General features: G+C 42.7%; 2 protein-coding genes across 2 annotated transcripts; both read left to right on the top strand.

Annotated features, from left to right (window-relative positions):
• Window positions 1–9,218: 9,218 nt before the first annotated feature.
• Window positions 9,219–9,548, top strand: LOC126041326 (feather keratin 4-like). The gene has a single exon (XM_049806821.1). It carries the CDS (start codon window positions 9,219–9,221, stop codon window positions 9,546–9,548), a length of 330 nt encoding a protein of 109 aa, XP_049662778.1.
• A 5,485-nt stretch (window positions 9,549–15,033) lies between these two features.
• LOC126041092 (scale keratin-like) lies at window positions 15,034–15,390 on the top strand. Its single transcript, XM_049806361.1, has one exon. It carries the CDS (start codon window positions 15,034–15,036, stop codon window positions 15,388–15,390), a length of 357 nt encoding a protein of 118 aa, XP_049662318.1.
• The last annotated feature ends 278 nt before the right edge of the window (window positions 15,391–15,668 follow it).

Here is a 15,668-nt window from a genome sequence, read left to right as displayed (position 1 = left end):
ACTTCAAAATGGCCATATAGAAGTCCTTCCTTCTCTATACGTGTAGAAAATTCAGGGGTGGTGCGAATTGTCAGACAGCTGGTAAAGTCTGCTGAGGATACTCACAACCTTGCACTGAAGCTGAACCTACAAAGCTGAGGTCACCTACAGCAAAATGCTTTCAGTTTTAGGAATTATGAAACTCTTTAAAGATTATGCATAAAGATTGACCCGTGTGAAAATAAGAGTAATAGGGTACCCTAAGCAATCTTCTGCTGTCATAGAAGTCCCTGCCTAATAATTTATAAACACGTTTTCACAGATTATTTCAAGCTGAAAAGGCAGAAAAGCCTTCCCAGGAGATAGACTCATATCAAACTCTTACAAGAATCATGGTTTTAGCAGAGTATACAGTTAACAACTAAAGCTGCTCTTCTATCTGCATTTCAATATTTGGGAAAGTATTGAGTAAATTTAATCTTAGCTAAGTTAGCAGAGGTCATATCACAAGAGGAGTGTCCAGAAAAAAAAAAAAAAAAATTACATTTGAGCACTGTTTTCTACTTTCTTAAACTCCTTGTGTATATGAAACAACCTTTCTCATGAGGACCTGCTGCTTTACCAACTGATATTTGTTGCATATGCAGCTCACCTTGATGATGCAAAAAATTTTCTGACTTATCCTAATTACTATGGTGTTCCCTGCTTCATCATGGCGTTGCACAATGCTACATCTCATGGTTCGTTTCCTTTCAAAACTTCAATGACCAGGTCCTTCCTGGTATCAATCCACTCCCTTTGTTGGTTTTGGGTGGAAATGAATCAAGCTCCTTTTCTGTGATTGTTTGACTTTATCATCCTTCTCCATCTTAAGTAGTATTAGGCACTTGGCTTCATGGTCCATGATACCACAGTAATGTCCAATGGACTTTACTGCTGTAATTCATTACTTGCTGAGAGTCTGTGAGCTGAATCCTTTGCATCCCCCCAGATAACTGGCCACTGTCAATCTGACTGATTGCTGTGTTGATCAAGGAGTCAACCCCTGATGTCCATCGGGTAGCTGCTACATAAAGTCTTGCCTTGAAGAATCCTGTCAGAGGGCAGTGATAATAAACAAAGATGGAATTTCCCCTCTCTGTATGTCTCCTGTACTGTATGTGTTACAGGAAAAGTTGAGGGCTAAGGCATTTTTTGGTTTCTCAGGACCACTGAGACCCTCCTTAAAGACATCTTCTAGAAAAATCAATTATTTTTCTCACTCAAATTGAGATATCTTGAACAAATCCTGATTCCCTCCTGGGAAGTACTCTGTGCCACCTGGCTTCTGAAAACAAGGCTGCCTGTGGCCAAGAATACAGATATTGCCCAGTTCCGAAAATACTAATATTGAGACTTGGAGTGAAGACATGCACTGGAGAGACAGCTAGATGCAAAATTACTGAGTTGGAGTGTTTTAGGAAAACATTGTTGAAACCATTACAGAGAACATAATATAAACTGAGACAGACCAGCTAAGTTCAGTGGGGTCACATTCAATTGGAGCAGATGAGGGTCTTGCACCTAAGTTTGGAAATAATTTTGTCCCAGAGTGCACACAGAGCTAATTGTAAAGCAAAGATGAGGGCAGGGCGGGGGTGGGGGTGGGGGTATAAACAGCAGCTCTTAGCAGAGTCTGAGCAAAGGCTCTCTTCAGACCATACATTGCCCTTTGCTCTGGCTGTTCAGGTGACAAGATCTGTACAAGAAATGCATACAGGTCTGAAGTGCAATTTAAAGTCAGCAGTGTTTCTACTATGCATTAACCAAATGCTCATTTTCTGCTTTAAAGTGAATTGTCACAGATTTGCTGGCTTGTCAGTGCCAGCACATCAGACCCTGATTGAGCAGCTGAAATGGGGATGTGAAGCAGGAAAAATAAGTATACTTACACCTTGGAGCCTCAAGGTTAATATTTACAGTCTGTCTCCCATTTCCAAGTGGATTTTAAAATATAAAAGTTATCAAATATAATGCAGTTGTCAACCAGATGGTTTTAACTTAACTCATTACTGCAGAAGGGTAAAGCCTGAGGATTGTTTCAGAGAGGCTGAAATCTGACGAATCTGAACCTGATTAAATAGTTTAGAGGGATGATGTAGCAAGATGTAAAGGAAAGCTGGGAATTGCCTAATAACTGCAAACAGTGAGCAAAATGATTATATGCTGTGAGGTGTTACGTGTAATCACTTCTGTCTTGAATCTAATCAGACATCATGTGCAAATGGTTCCTCAGATCCTCCAGGCTATCTGAGCAGCAGTATAAAAACACACACTGCTCACATCTCTCCCAACAGCTTCTCCTGACTTCTCCTCTGGGACCTGAGTAAGTTTCTAATTCTTTGTGCCTTTTTGATACACTCTTTTAATGATAATTCTGAATCCTACATAAATGCCTGCTGTGGCACTAACAGGGCCAGTCTCTCTCTAAAAGCATCTCACTGATCCTGTAGAGAGCTTGGGGCTGGTATTATCCAGCTTCTTGAGGGACTACTGCAGTCCTTACTAAATGCTTCAAGGATTTGTGACTTTCAGTTCTTAAAGCTAGTACAGAAAGCAGCTGCAGCCTTATCTTGGCTTTAGTAGAGGCTGAAGCTCAGTTTTGAAGCCCTATGTAACAGATAGTCCTAAATCTTTATTGCTGTAGTGCTTATTGGTTTTAATTTGGAATTACCTCATCGCCTCACTGGCTTGATAAAAAGATCCAATTCTAACAAAACCTAGACTGTGCCTTTGAGTAGTCCTGTGGTGAACTCATATATGCACAGCTACTTCCCTTGCTGTACAACCAACAATTTTATCAAAGGTTTACAAGTTGGAAGTCCTAAAACACTGACAGCTGGAATTGGGTAGATATAACCAGGGGAACAACCACTTCAGGTGTGCCTATAAATCCTGTCCTACAGGTTAACTACCAAGAAAAGGGGGCTGGGCGAGATGGCCATTGGTCTCATGAAGTACAGATAAGTTTGTGCTCCTTTGCAAAAGAACACAACTGAAGCTTACAGTGTAGCTCTTTGGAGATGTTCTGGCACATTATGTATAGACATGTCAAAAAGGTAGGTTGTTTGATGTCCATGGGAAGGTTAGGAAATGTTGAGAGTTTAGCAAGGGCAAAAGATAAATGCAACTCAAACAGTGTGACTAAAAGGTGGAAGAGAGAGCCAAGAACTATGAAGCCACATCAAGGCCACATTGGATGGGGCTTTGTGCAACCTAATCTAGTGAAAGGTGTCCCTGCCCATGGCAGGGGGGTTGGACTACATGATCTTTAAGGTTCCTTCCAACCCAAACCATTCTATGATCATCTCTGTTCAGGAAGCCACTCATCAGATATGCTTGAGTGCCTGAACATAAATATCTGACCTACTGTTGAATTGCTTTATGCATAGTCTTCTGTCTTCCTGTGTTTCAGATCCACTACAGAACAATGCCTTCCTATAGACAGCTGTGCAGCTACCAGTGCTCCACACCATGGGAGGTGGCCTGCCCACAGCCCATCACCAATGCCTGGAACGAGCCCTGTGTCACATCATGTGGTGACTCCAGGGCAGTGGTCTACCCACCTCCTGTTGTCATCACTTTTCCTGGGCCAATTCTCAGCTCCTGCCCTCAAGAAAGTGTAGTAGGATCCTCAGCACCAGTTCCTATTGGGACCTCACTTGGCTATGGGGGATCTTATGGCTACAGAGGTTCTTCTGCTTATGGGGCATCACAGGAAAGCAAGTTCTTGTACCCGTATTGCTCTCAGAGATTCAGTAGTTATCGCTTTAGAAGGTGTGAGCCCTGCCAAACCCAGCAGGAGTATACTTGCACCAAGAGCAGTCAGGATACTGAATGCAAGATCCAAACTCAAGAGTAAGATGGGGTTTTAAGATGGTGACATAAAAAGGCTGATTCTTGCTAACACTTTATGTTGCATTTGTGCTTGTACCTGCTTATGTACTTCTCCTTTCTTAGCTATGAATGTGTTCTTCTATTCTTCTCAGTCCAAATTTTCAAATGATTAATACTCCTTCTACATTCAATCTAATAACATTATACAAAAGCATAATGAAAAAGTTTGTATACTGTGATTTCTCCCATTTGACACTGCCTGATGTCAATCAAGAGTTATGTTAACAGATGAAAACTGGACTGCATCATCAAACTTACAGCTACAAAAGAAGAAAAGAACACTGTGCTTGAAATGAAATTTCCTGAAACAAGAAACCTCATTTGTAAAAGCCTCAAATTCCTCATTTTCTGTATGATCATGTTTTGCTTTTGTAAACTTTCCTCCTCTATCACCCATTAAAAAAATCACACTGCATCATAATTTTAGCATTCTGGTTTTGCTTTCTGTCTGTTTTCATGAAACAGCACAATTGAGAGATCCTCCTGTGCAGAGTGTTGGTGCTTCCATCCTAGTTAAAGCCCTGTAGCAAGAGATGAGTGAAGACCTTAACTAATCAAACCCACCCTGTTAGTCCTCTGTTCAGCAAAGAGTTTTCCCATGTTGTATGCCTGCTTTATACCTTGTACTGCACCAATTTGCACTGCTAGAAAATTACTGGAGACAGAAAACCATACAGGGAATGGAAGGGAGGCTTACCATTATTTTTATGGCCACACACACATGCAGGAAGTAAAACATCGGACACCTACTGGAAAGTTGCAGCTAGCCGAGCACACCTGCAACAGCATAGGTAACATCCAGCTGTCTACAGAAGGACATAGTTGGCTATATCTTCATTGTATATTCAATCCTCCCCATTTACTTGTACTTAAAACACTATATGATGATCCAGAATTCCAGAGAGGTACTGACAAGAAAGACTAGGTACTCTGCAGTACTATGCTAAATAGGGTTAATGCAACAGTGAGCAACAGCTGAGGGGCTACTTGGGTAATTGCTCTATTTACCTCGAAGCAATTTTTTATTGCTTCCAGCTGGTCTCTGAGCACTGCTGGATCACTGCTCCCTCTTTATTGAGAACTGTCTAGCTCTATTTTCCTTTATTACATTCTTCTTCTGGTTATTTTCTGGTTGTACTTTGAAATGTGACTCTGCTGACCTCCTGTAGGCTCCAATTTCTGCTTCCCTGTTTCTTAGGATTCTGCCAGGAAGCTCCTTTACTTTGCACAGTAATAAGAAGTTAAGGTAGCAAAAGATATCTGCTCTTGGGTATTTATGATCCCAGCTGAGGCAGTTTTATGATCTCAGAAAGCTAGATATGAAAGTACACAGTAAGAAGGCAGATTCAAGTTTCCTATATCTCAGACTGGGGTTTCATCACTAGCTAATTTTCTGTCTCTGAATGTCTCTGGGAAGTTCCCTTTGCTGCTGTGCATTGTCTAATATTGTCTTTACTTCTCTGTGTCATATAGAATTATACCATAATCTTTTTCTTTTTTTTTTTATGGTATATGGCATTACAATAGTTCTGGTAAAAAAAACATGGAAATGTAGGGGAAGTAGGGATGAGCTATTAAAACACTTTTGGAGTGGCTACTTAGTACTTCACACTGGTCTTGAATATTTTATCTAAGGGTTGGGCAGTTCTCTCACAACTGCTCCCTTGTAAAGATTAAATCAGGCACACAGGCAAGCTCTGCATGTTCTAAGCAGAATTTCCTGATGAATGAATCGATGGGCATTATATAAACACTGTCTGTAAGAGCATAATGCTCATCTACAGATCTCTAAGATAAGGGAATGGTTTGCAGAGGCTTCATTACCACAAAACAGAGAAGAAAGCAAACAGGTGAATGTTATTTGGAGGCAATCATAAGTGTTTATTGAGAGCAAAAAGTGTGTATTTTAAGCAAAGTAAAAGAAAAACACAAGATCGACTTCAGTGTTTTAAAAAAGGGCCAACTTAATAGTCTGCATCAAATTGATTTATTTTCAGTACATTGTTCTGCTTTCTTGGTTAAAGTTTCAAATGGACTGGACAAATCACAGTGCAAGGTGACATCTGTGAATTTTTGCTGTTAGACATATGGGTATCGATATAAAGTACCAAAGAAAAAAATTCATGGTTCCAAACAAACAAAACCATAAATGGACCAGTTTTGAGTGACACTACTGCTTTAGTGCTCTAACGGTGAGAAACAATTTTTGAATAATCAGTAATTTGGTTTCTAAGAACAGAAAAGACACATTTTGAGAAAACTGACATTAAAAAAAAAATAGAACATCAGAAGGACAAGCAGAAGAGCAGTTCCCATGGGTGCTGAGCAGCACCCATAGGTTCCCACTGCTTCAGAGAGCTGTGCTCCTAAATTCAGTTGCACATCCAGGTCTTGCCATCAGTTCCCTCGCTGTTTCTCTTGGCATCCACACCTTCTGCCATGCTTAGCATGGCCCACAGCCCCCATAGCGCTGGCTCCAGAGCTGGCTGGAGGAGGAGGAGGAGGACAAGGAGGCCCCATAGATAAGGGAGCCCTGCAGGCCCATGGGGCGGCCCAGCCCCCGTGGGGCTGAGCTGCCCACAAAGCTCTCCTGAGGGCAGGAGCTGAGGATGGGGCCTGGGAAGGTGATGACCACGGGTGGTGGGTAGACCACGGCACGCGAGTCCCCGCAGGAGGTGACACAGGGCTGGTTCCAGGCGTTGGCGATGGGCTGCAGGCAGGCCATCTCGCAGGGTGGGGAGCAGCGGGAGCTGAGCTGCTGGCTGGAGGACATCCTTTGGGCAGGGAGGTGAACCTGCAACACACCAGGGAGCCTGAGTCAACCCACTGCTCATGAGCTGCTGCACAGACCACCCTGCTCTGCCTCGCCAGCAGCAGGGAGGCCTCATAGTGTGCCATATGCTGTTGCTCTGCTAAGGCTCGGGTGCTTTTTCTCTCTCTTTCTCTTCCCCCTTCCGTGCCCTCCTTCCTCTCTCCCAGGCATCTCCTCTGCACTCTCCCAGGCTCTCTGCATGCTGAGCGCTGCCCAAGACAGCTGAGAAGCTGTACCCAGGTGCACCAGTCAGTTCACCCTGAGCCCAAGAGTAAAAACATGTGGACTGAGCCCCGTCTTGGCTGAACCCCTCTGACCTGTTGTAGCAGCTGTTGTGCAGCTTGCACAGGTCTGCAGCTGCCCTGTTTGCCAGGGAGAATATCAAGGAAAAATTCTTCATGCAAAGCTAGGTGCTGACACTATTGAGGTTCAGACTGCATGCGCAGGAGTTGGTTAAAAATAACACAAACCCACTGTACCTAAAGATAAAAGAGAAAATGAAGAGATCAGACTTACTTGGATCAACGAAGAGGAGAGGTGGGGACCTGTGATCTGAGGACTCCTCAGCCAGAAGACCTTATATACTGTCTCCTGGATTGCCTGGGGGTGTTGAGACATCCTTTGTGTTTCAGGTTTAGTTTGTTACAAAACACAACAATGCACATCACTCCCCAGGCTTCTATGATAGTTTTATTCATCTTTGGACAATTATTAGTTTCTTCCAACACCCTCTTATTTCTTCCTTAAACTTCTTGAAGCAGTTTCACTTCCTGAAACATTTTGCTGATTTTACCAATGTGGCAAAAATGTTGGAGAACTACCTTATTTACGCAATTGCTCCACATAGGCAGTATTTTTCAAGCACACCTCAGTACCACAAGTAGTGCAATGCACTGTGGACTGATTTTCTTCTCTAAATCCCTGCTGATATTGAGCTGAAGCACTGTAGGGCTTATACCTGGAATAAAGATGGGAGATTTACTCCATCTGCCTTGTTCCTTGTCCCAGCTACACACTGCAAGTCTGATACAGCACACTAAAGCAGCGAGGTGATTTGTTTTATAACCTCTTGCAGGTCTTCTGTATTTTCTTTTGCTTCTGAACAGAAAACCGCAACTACACATTCCTTCCCATGTCTCTCTGAAGACTTCAGACCACGGTACAATACATGCAGGCTAGCACATCCTTCTGACTGCAGCAATATTACGACACTGTGTCTGATGTGAGGAAAATCCATCAATAACTATTAAAATAGTGAGGGTTTTTTTTACTTGGATGTGAATATACTAAAGCAAGACCTATCCTTTAAAGCCACACAGGGGAGCAGGATGCTTTATCCTGTGTTACAGGACACCTGAGGTTGGGGTCTAGCCCCATGTGCTTCCTTTTGTTCCCAAGGAGAGACCCTACTGCAAGAGCAGACCCCAGGGGCTGTGGCTGAAAGTAAAGGGAGCTGAACACGAAACTCCTAACTCCTATGGGAGATGGTTGCAATGCCACACCTCACTTGGGTGTTTGCAGCATCCTCAGTGATTCAGTGTCTCAACACTGACTTGTACCAGGACAGAAAAAGTATTAAAACTTTTGCATATTTCTTGATATTCCCAGAGAAAATTTAATAACAATCTCCAAGAAGGGGATATCCAGAGTTAAAACATTGTAATGAACATAGAGTATGAAAACAACTTTGGAAACAGAAGCTTCAGTATCTATAAGAAAAAACTTAAAATAAATTGACATACTGCAAACCTAGGGAAGTCAGTTGAGTGATTTCTAAAAAGGAAGAACCTGGGAGACACTAGAGGAAAACCTGGGGTGACTAATACTTGTTAACAGTGAGGAAACTATTTGCATGAATGAGGAGTTAAGGAGTGACATGTAATCTGTGTGTTTGGGAGTTAATTAAGTTCTTGTTCACGACATGTCATAGGCCAGTGGGCAGCCCAAGAAAGGGTATAAAAAGGACTCACAGCACAGCCAGCCTCAGACAGCTGCTCTTTACTTCTCATCTTTGGTGTCGAGTAAGTTTGAGCCTACTTAGTCTTTCTGACTTAAAACATCATGCTTGAGTAGGTTTAACTGAAGCTTTCAGAAATACTCTGCTTATCTTATGCCCTTTTCCTTAAAAATGCAAGCCTCTCACTGGTTTTGGTAGATGTAGTGGGTTTTGCTGCAAAACCTGGTGATGGGTGATCTCCAGCTTGTTTGCCACAGGTCACTTTGGGGGTGGCCAGCTTGGGCAGCACTCAGCTTGCAGAGAGCCTGGGAGAGTGCAGAGGAGATGCCTGGGAGAGAGGAAGGAGGGCACGGAAGGGGGAAGAGAAAGAGAGAGAAAAAGCACCCGAGCCTTAGCAGAGCAACAGCATATGGCACACTATGAGGCCTCCCTGCTGCTGGCGAGGCAGAGCAGGGTGGTCTGTGCAGCAGCTCATGAGCAGTGGGTTGACTCAGGCTCCCTGGTGTGTTGCAGGTTCACCTCCCTGCCCAAAGGATGTCCTCCAGCCAGCAGCTCAGCTCCCGCTGCTCCCCACCCTGCGAGATGGCCTGCCTGCAGCCCATCGCCAACGCCTGGAACCAGCCCTGTGTCACCTCCTGCGGGGACTCGCGTGCCGTGGTCTACCCACCACCCGTGGTCATCACCTTCCCAGGCCCCATCCTCAGCTCCTGCCCTCAGGAGAGCTTTGTGGGCAGCTCAGCCCCACGGGGGCTGGGCCGCCCCATGGGCCTGCAGGGCTCCCTTATCTATGGGGCCTCCTTGTCCTCCTCCTCCTCCTCCAGCCAGCTCTGGAGCCAGCGCTATGGGGGCTGTGGGCCATGCTAAGTATGGCAGAAGGTGTGGATGCCAAGAGAAACAGTGAGGGAACTGATGGCAAGACCTGGATGCGCAACTGAATTGTGGAGCTCTCCAAAGCCTTGGGCACCCATGACTCCCAGCTAATCCATTGGGACCTATGGGTGCTGCTCAGCACCCATGGGAACTGCTCTTCTGCTTGTCCTTCTGATGCTTTTTGTGCTTGTGATGTTGGTGCTGTAAATCTGCACTGGTTTCTCAAAATGTGTGTTTTCCATTCTGACATTGTGGGTGAGAAATTGGTTCGTTTTGTGCTTTAGCCTCTCTGTGAACACATGTACTGGTTTTCTGTTTTCATGTTCAGCCTAGAAGATGTAAAAAAAAGTTTATCAGGGAAGTTACTTTGCTATTCCATATGTTTTGGCTTTTGTGCTCAACAAAGCCTTCCTGCATGCTGCCAAGCAGAACTTGGTTGGAAAAATTAGATTTGCCGTAGGTAAGAAAAAGCACCTTGTGTGAAACATTCATTCCTTGTTGACAAATTGCTTGTAATCAGGTCTGAGAAACTAGAAACATTCCTTCTTTCTTCTTTTTTTTTTTTTTTTTTACTGTAAATGCCATTTCTTGTTCCTAATAAAAATCATGCTGCATCCTAATAATAGCATTCCCTTTTTGTTTTATTCTAGCCTTTCTTCACCCCTCTCTTCCTTACATTCCTTTATTAGCTGATGATTATAAATGCACATACATGCATAGGGCCAGGATATGTCCTGTGCAATGCATAATTCTTCCTTCCCAGCAGCTGGAACCAGAATCAGCATCTTACATGGTTAATGCCATCATAAAAATGCCTTTGCACTGGGAAGTATGTGTGCTTCAGGACTCAGTCAAAGAATACATATGCACAGTGCTGTTATTAGGGTTAGAATATGCCAATATTTAGCATAGATATATTTTTATATTAAAATAAACATATCCACTTTACTTTCGTCCTCACTTTATATCTGTATTGTTGCTGTGCACAAGGAGCTGGCTGAACCTGGCACACTGTGCTTTGTAGAGAATACCAAAATCGAGTCTTTGGGACACATGGGAATATAGCCTAGAAGTACTTTAATAGCAGACTGCATTAAGATGGCATCCTGTGCCTGATTAGGCTCTTAGGATTGTATACCACTTAGATAAAAGAGTCTGCTGTTACACTGGCAGATCATTAGAATAATACAAGCAGCTGTGATATTTAAGAGAGAGTTTTAAAAAATCAAAGACTCCAAGAAAGGAACTGCTGGATACTGGAGAACCTCTCTGCTCCCAAGGAAGCTGGGAACAGTTTGGTGTCATCTCAGAAAAAAACCAACCAACTCCCCCCACCCCCAAGACACTTTCATCTTGACAACAATGCTATCTCAGGTGGTCCCGGAGAGGCATCGGTAATTCTGATCTGGAAAAGGCACCACGATTTTCAAGATAAGTGGAGGGTATGCCAACACTTCAGCTCCGAGACTTGAATTCACCTTGTCTAGAGGTGTCTGACATAACTCTGATTTACTCAGCTTGAGTCATGCTCTCAGCTAAGCCACAAGAGCACAGTGCTGAATCTTGTGTTATCCCTATGAATATTTATTTTATGGTTCCAGCTAGGTTTTGTGGCCATTTCAGCAACAGAGTTTAATGTGTCCACATCAACAGCAGTCACGCTTTTTGGCTTGAAGTGTAGCCATACCAAGGCATAAATATTATTTTTTAAGAACTTAGAAATACTGTTCCTCAAACAGAAAGTGCTACTCAACCCCTCCTTGTTGGCAGTTACTAATTTTTCATTGCTATTCTCATGTGCTGTTATTTGACTCCTCCTAGGGTGTAGTAGACATGCCAGTACAACCTGGGTGTGCTATGTTAGCAGATGAGATAAATTCCACCCACACTGTATGAGATACACTCTTGGATGGTTGACTCCACAGCCGTCCACCATGGGCTTGGAAGAATTGCACAGAAATGTCTGGGCATAATAAGCAGAGTTTGGATTTCAATAACAAACTGAAATGAAGGATGTCCCTTTGCTATTCTTGACTGTGATGTTCATCCAAGCTAGCCAGGAGAAGTTTTTAGTCACACTTGTAAAGAAATAATCCAAAATCAACACATGGAAGTTTTTGCAGATACGTTTGAATGTCTTTTTTTGATGGTGTTACAATAAAATTATGTGCTTGATATAGATAAAAATATTTTATGTTAATTTAGTAAATCGGTTTGATGATTGTTTGCTTACAATGGGTTCATATGTGCCACAGCAGTACTGTGATTTGTCATATGAGGAATCTGTGCAAAGGTAGTCCATATGTCATGCTAACATGGCTTTTCATAGAGCTATTTGTCTCTGAATATTTTACTATACCATATTTGCACTGGCAAAAGTGGCTGTGAATTGTTTAAGTCAGTAAAACACATGCAACTTCCATTATATGGGAGAAAACATTAAGATGGCATCTGGATGTGGGTATGTAAAATTACAAAAGCAAAGCATGTGGCTGTAACCCTGAACATCATGAATCAAAAGAAGCAGTTTGGGGTGTCAGCAGTGTTGATACTTGTATGGGCTCCCTTTGCCCTTTCAGGAGGGTAGGATTGTTAGAAGAGGGTTGCATCTCCAAGAATTATGTGATTCATCTATCGGTATCTGTAGGTACATGTCATCACTGTCATCACCTGCTTCCAATCAAAGTGAAACCAGATGTGGTTTGGGCAGAAGGAACAGACTGTGTGGATTGTTTCCCCACAACATCTTCTTCCCTTTGTTTCTGTTCCCATTTCCTGTCTATGTGTATCCTCCACCATAAATTATCAGTAGCTTTAAATGGTGTCTCCCTAGGCATTGCTAGAAAACAACACTGAGGGAAATCCCAAGGTGGCCCTGGAGAAGAGGCTTCCTCAACCTTCTTGCATGGGTCACCTATACAGCATTACACTGCAGTTTTGGTAACAGTTACCAAATGCTGATGGATGAACTGAAATAAAATTAGCATTTTAGAACAGAAGTCTCAAGGTTACTCAAAACTAGCCATTCAACCTTAAATTGTCTAGAAGGGGATGGATTTTAGAGGGGAAGAACTCATCTTCTTGAAGTTAAAAAAGCATTTGTAAATTATGCCAACTTGGATACAAAAAATGGATAGACTCTATTGAAAATAGTTTTATCAGTAAATAACTGAAAACAGGGTACTGGATCTAAGGAAGAAATCTACTGAAGTAAGCAGCCAATCTTCTGCATCAGCTGAAACAGCACTTTAAGATTCCAGCCCAAAGTTTTCGTAGGGTGATGCATGGCTTGACTCCCTGACCTGTTTCATCCCAAACCATGAATAGTTCATCACTCAGGAGCCCTGAGGTCTTCAGCAATGATCCCATAGAGTCCCTGACAATGAAAGCTAGACATGAATTTCTAATTGTCTGAGTTTCCTGTCCCCCATGCCAGGGCTGGATAACAGCAGCTCCCTGCTTATAGGTTACTCCACCTGTACTTTTAAAGCTTGAAGTGGGACATGTCCTTTGTGTTTGTTTCTTGGCTAGGAGGATGGGAACAAATGCTTCCCATTTCCAAACCTATAACTCAGTAGGAAGGTGTCTATGGAGTCTAATGTGCCTCATATCAGAGTCATAGGAATTAATGCGCGTGGGTATGATGGGATAAATTGCACAATGCCCCCTTACTTGCATGACTTCAAAAAGTGGGGTAGTATCTCAGGTATGTCAGCATATTGTGTTTATGGATAAACCTCTGAGCAATCTTTGCTCTATGAAGCAATCAGAGAAATAGGAAAAAACAATAAAAGAAAAAAAATTACTTTGCCAGAGTAATGACAAGAATGCAACAGTAATCACCATCGCTGAGCAAAATAATTACATTATCTGGGGCAGTTACAGGTGGAGTGAATTTTTGTTTAATAATGAATTAGGACATCATACATGAAGAATGTTTCATATCCTCCTGGTTGCCTAAGAAAAGGCATAAAAGCGCTTACCGTTCTGGGCTGCTCTAACCATTTCTCCTGACTTGCTCTTTGCTGTGAAGGGGTAAGTCTGAGTCTGACATTATAGCTATTACAGTGTTGCTATAACAATGCAGGATTTTAACTGAAAGAAAACTGTGAGTCTCAGAAATGTGTGAAATGTTTGAAGCTTTCTTTCAGAAAGAGCTGTTTCCTACTTATTCAGTGGCAGGTTGTAAAAGGGCAAGCATTTTCAGAGCAGTTGAAAGTTTGGAATATGCAAACTTATTTATAGGGAGATTTAGTGAATTCCTATTTTCTCCAGCCTGATCATCCTGCCTTTATGAATCTGCCCTGTTTTTTTCTCATTGACTTGTAATGGTGACTACCAAGAAATGTTAACTCTGAGTCTCAGGCTGAACTAAGAAGCCACCATTAGCAATAATATTTTGTCCTGTTCTTTGCAATTATTTCTGAACTAATTTGAAGCCTGTCATGCATTACTTTATGTACTTGCTATGGTCAGAACTTTATTCCTTTTCTTTATTCCTAGCCTTTCATTTTATGGGTTTTAGTAAGGCAGGACAGAGATCAAGAGGAGGTGCAAATTGATTTTATGAGTGATCAATTGATCTTATGATTAAAGAAAAGGAGTCCACAAAATGACACACAGCTCCTAGTTCTGCCACAGTCATCTGTCACCTCAGTCATCTTTAGCAGGACAGTTGGGACCACATTAACGGGAGTCCTAGTTATACTGGAAACCTCATTGATACTGCATTTGCACCCAAACATGGGATATTCTGACAAGAAAACTCTCTTTATGAGCTCTTCAGGGCTGTGGCTGCTGCTCATTTTACCTGTGTAAAGAACATGCAGGGGAGCCCTGGTGCCAGCTGTAGCATCTGAAAGACTGGGTAATAACACTGTCATGAACAACCAGGCTTGCCTGAATTTTAACTCCGTCTCTCCAGTTACCTCACCAAATGGCTCTGGGCAAGGTATTCACTTCTCAGCCTCAGTTACCTCTTCCTTAAATCTGGAATACCAATGACATGCCTCATACAATTGTAATGACTACAGGTGGTGCTGAACCAGCACATGACGTTACTATATAAGTGCTAGCTGGTATTTCTGTTCTTTTCTGCAGTTATTTATAAAAGAAACGGTCAAGTGTCACAGTGAGTCAGATTCAAGAGGGGAGAAATGGTAAAGGATAGGGGGATAGATTGAGTTCAAATATGCAATTTCTTTGATTGCTGGTGGTGTTTTTATGTATCAAATTGGCTCCATAATTAGGAGTCAAAAGAAACAGAGATTGTGCCAGAGGAGAGAAGGAGAGCATGAGAAGATGAGAAAATGGACATGGCTGCTGAGACAAAACTGAAATCTTCAGTCTCCTTCTGGTCTGCTTCCTATCTTTTTTTTCTTTCTCTTCCAAGCACAATCTCCATTATATTGGTATCTAAGCTTTCAGCTTTGTGTTGTCTCAGTCTTGTGTGTTTCAGATTTATCTCCATTCCCAGAAGATGTCTTCCTACAGACAAATGATCAGCTTCCGCAGCCTTGCTCCCTGCGAAGTGACCTGCCTGCAGCCAATTGTGAATGCCTGGAGCCAGCCCTGTGTTACATCCTGTGGTGACTCAAGAGCTGTGATCCACCCACCACCCGTGGTCATGACCTTCCCAGGACCCATTCTCAGCTCCTGCCCTCAGGAGAGCATAGTGGGCAGCTCAGCACCATCCAGCACTGGGAGCTTGTTTGGATCCATGAGCTCTCTGGGTCTCAGTGGCTCCTATGGCTGTAGGAGCTTGTACAATTATGGGAGGTCATATTCTTCCTATGGATCCAGTGGTTATGGTTTTGGGAGCTGCAGACCATGTTAAATGTGCAATGAATAAGGAGCAATCACCCAACATGGGGGAAGATGTGCCTCCACAAACCCTGTTACTGGCATTGCTTTCCTGGACTGTGAACTGTGCATCTCTGAATATCACTTTTATATGTAATTTTCAAGCCAACAATTTAATTTAGTTTTCTGACTATTCTTTCCAGTGCCTCCTGATACTAATGGCCTCGAATTAGTTATATTAATGATCTTTGGCTGGTTGAAAGTGGGACAAGATTGTGTAAGTCTTCCTATGCCATGAAAAAGAAACAGTAA

The sequence above is a fragment of the Accipiter gentilis genome, chromosome 7 (genome assembly GCF_929443795.1).
Source record: "Accipiter gentilis chromosome 7, bAccGen1.1, whole genome shotgun sequence".
Taxonomy (NCBI): domain Eukaryota; kingdom Metazoa; phylum Chordata; class Aves; order Accipitriformes; family Accipitridae; genus Astur; species Astur gentilis.
Note: the sequence above shows the minus strand (reverse complement) of the source record. Positions and strands in the feature narration are given on the sequence as shown.